This window comes from Narcine bancroftii, chromosome 3, assembly GCF_036971445.1.
Source record: "Narcine bancroftii isolate sNarBan1 chromosome 3, sNarBan1.hap1, whole genome shotgun sequence".
Classification (NCBI taxonomy): domain Eukaryota; kingdom Metazoa; phylum Chordata; class Chondrichthyes; order Torpediniformes; family Narcinidae; genus Narcine; species Narcine bancroftii.
Window position 1 is genome coordinate 192,767,304 of NC_091471.1, and position 10,473 is coordinate 192,777,776.

At 43.9% G+C, this 10,473-nt stretch overlaps 1 protein-coding gene across 2 annotated transcripts in view; it reads right to left on the bottom strand.

Moving 5' to 3' along the window:
* elovl6 (ELOVL fatty acid elongase 6) overlaps window positions 1-3,632 on the bottom strand; it is a 107,099-nt gene extending 103,467 nt beyond the window's left edge. The window contains exon 1 of one of the 2 annotated variants that reach the window (XM_069926180.1): window positions 3,366-3,632. In XM_069926180.1, the coding sequence (XP_069782281.1) occupies window positions 3,366-3,448 (83 nt within the window). In that variant the 5' untranslated portion in view covers window positions 3,449-3,632. The remainder of the gene's footprint in view (window positions 1-3,365) is intronic. The other variant, XM_069926182.1, reaches the window with a different exon arrangement.
* Window positions 3,633-10,473: the final 6,841 nt, after the last annotated feature.

Here is a 10,473-nt window from a genome sequence, read left to right on the forward strand (position 1 = left end):
CCAACAGAAAAAGACATTAGGGTCAGTGACTGAAGAGCATTTTAAAACACAAAGGATAGGTGAGAGTCAGAGTACTTCACCTAATATGGCTGTCACGGACAAGGCAAAGGAAGTCAGGGATATGGAAGGACATTTGGAGGACTGCTGAGATGAAAGAGTCTAAAGATGGTGAGAGTCAGCCATGCAGAGTTGCAAACACAAGGCTAAGGATTTCTATTTTAAGCAGTTGAGATTGAGTAACATTTGCATGGTTTTAAAGTTATTAGCAAAAATCATCTTTAAGGTGAAGAGGCTAATTCCTGCTAAAAGACAATGCCTATTTCCACAGCACACTTGCAAGGATAACTTCTCAGGATTCAAAAGTACTCAACCACGTGTAAAACCAAGGAGTTTCCAAATCCAAAATCACGATAATTCACCCAAACTCTAAGTTCAGTCTCTCTGTAGGATCAACAAGCTTGGATCCTACAATCCAATAGTACATGAAAGTTTTAAGTAGTCAAGTTTATCGATTATATATATAATCTGATTGTACAAGTTCAAGTTGACGAACAGCGTTCTTCAGTCTTTAGTGCAAAACACAACCAAACAATATACAAAGAGATAATACATAATGCAGGTCAGGTATTCATCGATGCAAATAAATAAATATTGTTTCATGAATATGAGAGTCTCGGATGGTTAGTGTGAGCAGTTCCTTTGGTTGTTCAGCATTCTCACTGCCCATGAGCTGTTCCTTAGCCTGGTGGTGCTGGCTCTGGTATTTCTGTATCTCTTTCCCTATGGGAGCAGCAGAAAAATGTGTGCAGGGTGCAAGGGGTCTATAATGATCTTCAGACGATCCCAGTAGATCACATCAATAGGGTGGGGGAAAGGAGGATCCACTGATCCTCTCTGCCACTCTTATGGACTTGTGGATTGACCTCCGATCCATTTATCTGCAGCCAGCCAGGATACTCTCAATAGATCTGCTATAGAAAGTTCTTCTATAGAATGGTAGCCAGTTGCCTTGCCCATTTTAGTCTTCTCAGGATGTGCAGTCGCTTATCTTTCTAGAGAATGTTACCATCACATATATAATAACAACAGACCTACTCAAAGAAGTCAGTGCTATCACAGATTAGTACCAGGCTGCAAAGCAAATATCAAAGGGGTTACTATCCAAGTCAAATTTCTAATAATGTAGTTAAACTGCTGGATCAACTATTTTATGACAGATACAATATTTGATTTTGATCAAAACTTATTACAACAGGATGCTATTAATATTGTTTTAGTTCTCCCCAGACTTTGAGACCTAAAGAAAAACAAATCTGCTGATCATTCCAGGATTCTGCATATTGCAGCGTTCTCAATGACGAGTTCTATGACGAATTCAATCATAATAATCGGTCATAATAGGTCAGCGCCTCCATTTCCTCAGAATTTTGCGGAGGTTTGGTATGACAACAGAAACAGTTGTCAATTTCTACAGATTTGTGGTGGAGTGTGCTGACTGGCTGCATCAGGGTCTGGTAAGGGGACACCAGAGCGTAAAACCCTGCAAAAGGTAGCGGACACAGTCCAGGACATCACAGGCAAAACTCTCCCCACCATCGAGAACATCTATAGGGAACACTGCTGTTGGAGAGCAATTATCAAGGATCCACACCGCCCAGCACACCCTCTGTTCTCGCTGCTGCCACAAGATTCGCACCACCAGGTTCAGGAACAACTGCTAACCCTCCACCATCAGACTCAACAACAAACTCAATCAGGGACTCACTGAAGGACTCTTACATTTTTTTTATTCCCTCAGTATTGCACAGTTCGCTTACATTTTGTTATCGGTTTAGATGTGCATGTTTTGTACCGTTTTTTTTCTTTGCACAACCAATAAGTGATAAGTCTGCCTTGCCTGCGGGGAAAAAAAATCAGGGTTGTTTGTGATGTCAGGTACGTACTCTGACAATAAATATGAAATAATTCCTTATGCATACTCGAGTCTTCTGAAGCGACAGTGCAATACAACTTGAATTATTGGTTTAGAAATCAAAATTACTTTTGCAGTGAGGTTTTATTGATTCATTTGTGGAAATTCAAAAGAGCAGAATTTTAAAAATATTACTTCAGTCTATTGAACAGCTTCATATCAAAATTGCACCAAAGAATTACAAATAATGCAAGAGCCATTTTGCACTGTGCGTTCTCTCTCAAATTGTCTTATTGCCCATCCTCCCTCTCACCAAACCCCACCCTTTTAAAATGACAACTTTGCCACTTTGAACAGACTAACCATAAACAGAAATGCAAAATAGGTCTGTGGGCTGCCTTCCGAAGCAAGCTTTATTTCCATATGGTTATTTGCAAACAATAAAATAATAAAATGTAGATGTTTAGTGAATAGATGCTGCAATATGACAGGTGTGGAACTTTAAAGTAATTCTTGACAAGCACATTTATTTCCCTAAAAATGGGCACCAGAATATAGGAGAATAATCACCTCAAAGTTTAAGAAAAAGGAGACTGATGCTAGTTTTTGTTGAAATTGGAATTTATAGCAAAAACGTTGCCCAATACTTCATCATTGTGCAATCTAATTTTTTTTTTGTTGTTGCCTCAACTCATGCAGCGATTTGAAGGACGCAAATCGCCGCAATGAACCGAGTGGCCCTGGGTTCAATGAATAAACGCATCAATTGACCAGACTCATCGTCCAGAAGAGCCTCCACAGACCGACGTCACCAGTGACCGGGCTTCCAACCCTTCGCCGGGGACACAATGCGAGCCACAGAGCACGACGGAGAAAGTCGGATTTCCCTCACCGTACTTCGTCCAAACATTTCACAGCCGCGATCAATTCAAGCAGAACCACGTTTGTTCCTGCATTAAAATGGATCAGGCAATGACCGCTTGCTCCATCAGGTAGGGGCGGTTCGCGCCGGGCTGTCTTGCACGTGTTTCAATGTCTGCTCCAGGAGCTTCCCAGAAAATCCTTGCCAGAACGCCCTGTTCCTGTGAATATTTATCGTTTGCACACACACACACACAAAGGGAGACTTTAAAAAAAAACACCCCAAGACCTCACCGATTGATTTTCAGCCCAAGGCTGCCCTTTGGTGGAGCTGGGGACCAAAGGATGGGAAGGTCCAGAAAGGAGGGGTAAAACTGATGAAAGACAAGGAAGTGGCCAACGCCAAGTGCTTCCACGAGCATCCTGAAGTAGGTGGAAGCTCCTTATGGTACAAAGGAAAGAGAAAGCAGACATTAAAATTGCACTACACTATTTTTTTAACTGACGTTATGGGGGGGGGGGGGGGGTCACAATGGGGGTGGGATGCCAACCCATCTGTTCTGCAGCAAGTCTTCCGTCAAACACCGCTCACCAGTTCTCCTGCATCCACTGAATGGCTTCCCTCTCGTTGAATTGCCTCTCGAATTCATATTCCTGCAGCGCCAGCACTGACATGCTTCCAGATTCAGTCGTGTGGATACCAAGTGGCGGCCGTGAGGAACTTGGCCCCTTCGTCTGCCGCTCCCGCCGCCGCCGCCGCCGGTGTGCACGCGCTGCCGTGATTGATTGACAGCCTTGGAACCCGCGCGCTCGACATTCACTTCCTTCTCTTCCCACTTCACACGCTCGTCAGCCAGCGCCGCCCGCCCATCGTCCGCGCGATCCGAGCGCCCGCCTCCCTCCGCACGCTTCCTTCCCACCACTCCCTCCCCTCCTTTCATTCCTTCTTGCCCCTTTCTGAATATTTCAGGGCAACGATGAAGACAAGCCGACTCCCGCTATTACCATTAGAATATTGCCACGAGAGCATAGAACTGCAATTAAAGTGTGGATATTGCACTTCATTTTTTATTTTGCAATTGTCTACAATGAGCAACACCAACCAGTATGTTTGGTACCTCTTAAGAAAAGCCCTTGTATTTATTACACCTTGCACAGCTCTGAAGTTCCAAATTGTTTGACAGTCAGTAAAATATTAGAAACATCTCAAAGAAAATGATCTCCTGTGAAAACAGGGAGAACCTGAGTTCCTTACGTGCAGAACTGCTGCTCCTGCAGTGAAAGATGAGCAGCATGGCCAGTGATTTTTAACACATCATCCTTCTTCTCCAATGCACCTTTTAATGTAGCCGATTGAACCTCTGGGTTCAGGCAATCAAACCACGTTATTGTCGAAAGTGTATTTTCGTAGCAGCTGAAACAAATTTATAAAAATAAGTGGTAGAAAAAAAGGAAAGGTAGAATAAAATCATTATTCGAACACAGAATCTTCCAGTGGTTCTCAACCTTTTTTCTTTTCACTCATGTACCACTTTAAGCAATCCATATCCCATTGGAGCTCTGTGTAGGAATGTGTATGTAAGTGAGAAGGAAAGGTTGAGAATCACTCGATTGTTACTGAAATATTTTGCTTGAGAAAAATTGTCACTGGCCCATTTCCTTTGAATTTATGAAACCGTGCACATAAGTCTTTTAGGTACGATTCAAACTTTTTCTTTCCACCCACATACCACCTTAAGCAATCCCTTACTAATCCCAGAGGCCCGATAGCATAGGAATTACTTAAAGTGGTATGTGAGTGGAAAGGAAAAAGGAAAACCACTCCAATGAGTCTCTGAATGAAAATAGGAATACCTATACCTCCATGTGCCTTCAGTGTATGGGGCTACTTTAAAAATAAATTAGATGTGCAAAAAGGGGGTACTCATCACGAATGGTCAATGTTAAGGAAAATCCCGAACCATTTTATAATATTATCCGGGCAAGTGGTAAGCAGGGTAAAAGAGTGAGGCCAAACTGGCATGATGCCGGAGGGCACTGATGAAGTCTTAAATGAATGCCTCACATGAGTATTCACAGAGAAGGATATTGTAGTTGGAGGTTTCAGAAGGGGCTGTGAAATTTTAGGACACGTTATAATTTTTTTTAAAAAGTAAATATCAGATGTCTTACTGGAAATGAAAATGGAATAGCATGAAAATCCATAAAGCCTGATAAGATGTATCCAGGCTGTTCTGGGAATTAAGAGAGGAAAACGCTGGCGCACTGATAAAAGTTCAGATCTCTGCCAGCTAACAGATGACTACAGGAAATGTAGTACCCTTATACAAGAAGGGCTGCAGCATTATGCCAGGCATTTACAGGCAGGGATTAATTATAGAAGCTTATGTGGAGAAGTTGGCTCGGTAGAATTTGTTTTCCTTGGAGCAGACAAGGGTGGGAATCTATTGGGGGAATGCAAAATTATATATAGGTTGAAGAGTGGGAAACTTTTCTCCCAAGCAGAGGTGTATACAACTTCTAGTTTTATAAAGACTTTGTTTTATAAGACAGTGATTGCTACGCTCTGCCTGAGTAGCCAATAGAGGCATGTACATTCAGTATTAATAAGTATCTAGACAAGCAATTGACTCACTGACACAGAAAGGGCTACTGACCAAGCACTCGTAAATGGGTTTGGCATAGATAGGTCTGCAAAGGCATAATGGGCTGAAGGGCCTGTTTCTATACTAAACCTATTTTTCACTTTCTGTGCCCTGGCATTTCAAATATTCATCTCAGTATATCTCGAATGTTGAAAGAATACCTCGCTCCACTAACCCTCAGGCCACGTACTCCAGATTTCAACCACATTGGGTGAATAATTATTTGTCTAATCAATGAGTTGGTTCTGAAAGGCCTATTCCATGCTGTATGACTCCATGGCTCTATGATTAATCTCCTATCCCTGACCTAAAACCTATTACCTTTGGTTATCGACAGATCTGTTACAAAGAATTTTTTTTTAAACTCTATACCTCTTCCATACCCCTTATAATTTTTTTTTAAATGTTTTTAAAATGGTGAGAGATGAAGCACATCAGTGTTCTTCGGGACCTGACTGCTCTTGCACAGGAGGCAGACCATAGTGTCAAAAAATTGAAGGAGGACAGTCCTGAACGTGACACATAGAGAGTAGAGACTGTGGGGAGGGAGCAGCAAAGCATAGAAACGCAGACATTATAGGACGTCCATTGATAGGTTTTTCTGTAACCACCAATGTGACTCTGAAATCTTAAATCTGACTCTTGACCATGGTGACTTGCTTCCCTGATGCAAGGCTAAAGACTTTGCAAGGAAGATGTGTAGCATCTTGTTAAGAGAGAGAGTGAGAAGTCGTAGTTCACATTACTGTTCTCAACTTATAGAACTGATGGAGTTATATAGAGTCATTGAGTCACACAGCATGGAAACAAGGCCTCCGGCTCAATTTGCACATGACAACCAAAATGTCCCACACACATTAGTAGTTGGCCCAAATCCCTATATACCAATCCTATCAATGTATCCGTCCAAATTTTTCTTAAACATTTCAATAGTACCTGCCTCAATCACCTCCTCCAGTAGCTTATTCTATGCACCCACCAATTTACTCTTCAAATTCCTATTAAATCTCTCCGCTTCACCTTAAATCTATATCCTCTGGTTAATAATTTCCCGACACTGGGAAAAGATTGTGGTTTTACCTGATCTATTCCTCTCATGATTTGCATACCTCAACTTCAGGGAATACATCCCCAGCCTGCCTAACCTTCACCGATAGCTCAAGCCGCCAAGTCCTGGCAACATCCTTGTAATCTTCTCTGGGCCTTCTCCAGCTTGGCATCTGTCACATGCTGAACAAAACTGAACACAGTGCTCCAAATGTAACCTCACCAATGTCTTATACACCTGCAACATGACCACCCAACTTCTATACTCAGTACTCTGATGAAAGTCAATGTGGCAAATAGTCTTCTTGACCACCCTATCTACCTGTGACTCCATTTTCAAGGTATCATGAAGATCTTCTGCTCTACAACTCACCCAGATCCTTACCATTCACTCTGTAGTGAATTTAGACCTCACATTTCTCCTTATCAAATTCAATCAACCATTCTTCTGCCCCCCATATGCCCATCTGATCGAGATCCTGCTGCACTTTTTGTCAACTTCATTCTCCACAAAACCAGCCAATAAATGTCATCCATAAACTTTCTAATCATAGGGAGGGAGGTCGGGAGACAAGATGCCTCCAGCATTACTGTTCTGCGCGACAGGAAGCAGCGCAGACTGCCCAAGTGTGAGTGACCAGCCGAGAGATGAAAGGCATAGAGGCAGTTTCCAAGATGATTAAAATGCAGCAGCTGCAATCTGCTCACGTGTCTGGCTGGCAGCTTGACCCAGTCAAGCTCCGAGCCATTGTCCAGCAGGAGGAAGGGTTTGATTGGCGGTTGGGGGATGGGGATGTGTGGATGAATGGGAAACTGAGTTGTACTTTACACACCCTCCCTCCACGTGCCCGAGCCTTTGCAAGCCTGACCAGTGACTAGGCAGTCCCAGACCCGCCATGATGTCATCCCACCGAACATCCAAAACAGTGATGAAGCCAAAAATGGGAAGACCTCAGGTGAGCACGTGTGTAGTCACTGTGAAATTACGGAGACGCGGAATACTCCACCAAGGAGTTAACCAGGTTAGAGGGCCAATACCACCAACAGCTGGGCAAACACCAAGGCATGAAGCTGCTACAAGAGCTCCCCTCATGCCTGCCTCTTTCATTGGAAAGTGAGTGCCCTAGGCAGTCTGTTTGACCAACAGATGATTAACAACGTCTTGCGGGCACTGCCAGAAGGGGTCAGTGATAGTACCACTATATGGAAATGGGTGAAGACTGCGGTAGGGCCAGGTTCCCTACCTTTCTACAATGGGATCTACACGGTTGGCCGCAGTGGCACTCTGTTAGCAAGTGTAGATGGGTTATCAGGGAGTGGCACTAATCACAGGCATCTTTGGAGCACCTGCAAGTGTCACTTCCCTGAAAACACGAGGGTGGCTTGTGCCTTGGCGGGCCATTTAGTCACCACCACATGCCCCAACCTTAGAGGGATAGTCTTATCCCTCATGGGACTGGTGGCTGGAAAATCTATTACCCTCCTGGGAGGATTGGTGTTCATGGAGTGGGGAGCACATGCTCAAGTTTGCAGGGCTGAAACAAAGTTCAGCGATGACACCTTGCTGAAGGCTCATAGAGACATGTATGCTCTCTGTAAAGAGTATTGTGGGGGAAAGCCCCGTAAGAGTGGAACTTCCAATACACCACCCACGCCAATCCAAACCAGCCTCCCCTCTGCTCCTCCCCCACCGGAGATGGCCCTTGATTAATCTATCATGTTACCACACCAAACAACTCACCAAACATGAGTGAGTTCTCAAAACCCCCTCACTTTCCTCCCCACCCTCAACCGATAGGGGAAGACTACCCTTTGGGCTGCTCCTCTTCCACCTTATGCTGATTGATGCTGTGGGAGCCTACGAATACACATGCAGCACCACCACACCAATCTACGACCCCTGCATCACTGCCCCGGCACACACAGCTGAGGGTCTACCACCTACATGGATGCTGCTCGATGACAGCAACAGGAGCTTCTCGTATGGACTCTAATCAAAGTATTTCAGTGATGATTCTGTTCTTCCACTCCCCTCACTACTTAACCATCTCACTTCCAATCATCTTTGCTGGGGTGTGTGCTTTGGGAACTGGTTTCTTTTTCCCTCCATACAATATGGCACACAAACAGTCCTGACTTTCCCAATGAGTTCACAAAGGGAGCACGCTTTGGCAATGCAATGTACCTAGTTCAGTCAGCACCAGTCCAAGCAATCAGTGGGAATGTGAGCAGGAATGGCATCCTTGCATGAGATGAACAACAGTCTATAGCCCAGTAAGGGGGTGCTTCTACGAGAAACAATGGCATGCCCTGTATGCACACCAGCCAGGCAGATTCCTGGCTTCCCACAAGACGGCACAGTGGCAGCCATTCAGAATGCATGTCTCCAATTGATGGGGAGCACCCAAATGAATGGTGACCATGGTGGAAACTGACCAAAGAAAGGGCTCTGATACTTCAGATTCAGGGAAAAGCCTAGATGACCTTGCACTTCTTGCTCACCAACAAATCTGGTACCAGTGCTGTGAGGGTGAGACATGCTGCACATAAGTCAGTGAGACCACATATGAGAGTCAGTGACTGGCAAAAGTAACAAACAGATAGGGAGCCAGTTCCCATAGCTCGACACTCTATAGGGAGAACAATGATCCTTTCAGATGTGGGGAGATAGTAGGCCGTGGTCATTTTCTGAAAAAATACCTTCACCTGTGTGTTGTGCCAATCTGTTAATTCACCAGGCAGGCACATGTACTGTAACAGTGTATTAGTCTTTTTTTGTAAAAAATGTTTTTAGTTGCTAGTTAATGGTTTGCAAGTGGTGTGACTTCTGAGGGGTAAAATGTAGTGTAAAATTGTGGACCTCTCCACATTGAACCTGGTCAGAAGTCATATCACCTGTCAATCAAAGGTGGACTCTGCCCACCTATTAGTGCACACCTGACCATTGACCCCTTTAATCACCTCATAATTACCTGGGCTGACCCCATCAACTTATTGTACCACGTGGAGTAACTTTTTCTCTTTTGCTCTTCGGTCCTGAGATGAACCCTGCTCCACTCCAGGTTGCAAACTGTGGACAGTGCTGGAGACATTGTTTGTAAGGTGTGCACTCCATAGAGATTGGGGCTGTGGTGTATTAGCATTGTGAATAGCATTGGAGCTCTGTCCACGTTAGACAAGGAATGGTGGATCGCGTAATGTAATCCTTGGTTGTTTTAAGTTTGTACATATATGCTAGTATTGGTACTGTTAAGTCTGATATGACTGGGTTGTACTGTGTTTGTATGAGTGTAAGCGGTTGCTAGTATCGGTACTGTTAAGTCTGATGTGACTAACTATACTGTGTTTTGTGATTGAGGGCATTAGTGTGTGTTATCCCTGTTGTGATACCCTGATGTGTGTTTTGATAAAGATCCTGCCTGTATCCAGACTCATTGCTCTTTGAACCCACCAAACGTTTACCTTCCCACACAACAACCACGTACATCTAAATCATTGATACAGATGACAAACAGCAAGTGGCCCAGCAATGAACCCTATAGCACACCACTAGTCAATTTTTCCCCTGTTTTCTTCCACAAAATCAATTTTCTATACATTTGAATATCTAGCTTGGATTCTGTGTGATCTAACATTCTAGGGCAGCCCACTGTATGGAACTTTGTTGAATACAACATTTAGAGAGCTGCCCTCATCAAACGTTTTGGTCACATCTTCAAAAACCTCAATCAGATGAGTGAGACAGAACCCTCCACTTACAAAACCATGATGACTCTCCCTCATCAACCCTTGTTCATCAAAGTGCATGTATGTTATCTTCTCCCTCAGTTACTCTCCAGTAACTCACTGCCCTGTAGTTTCAAGGCTTTTTCCAAACGTGAATTGAGACATAATATTTCCCACCCTCCAGTCTTCTGGGGCCTCATTTGATGATTCATAAATCACAGTCAGGCACTTGCAATTTCAAGGGTATTGGGCAATATGAAAAGATAGACAGGAAGGTAAAGG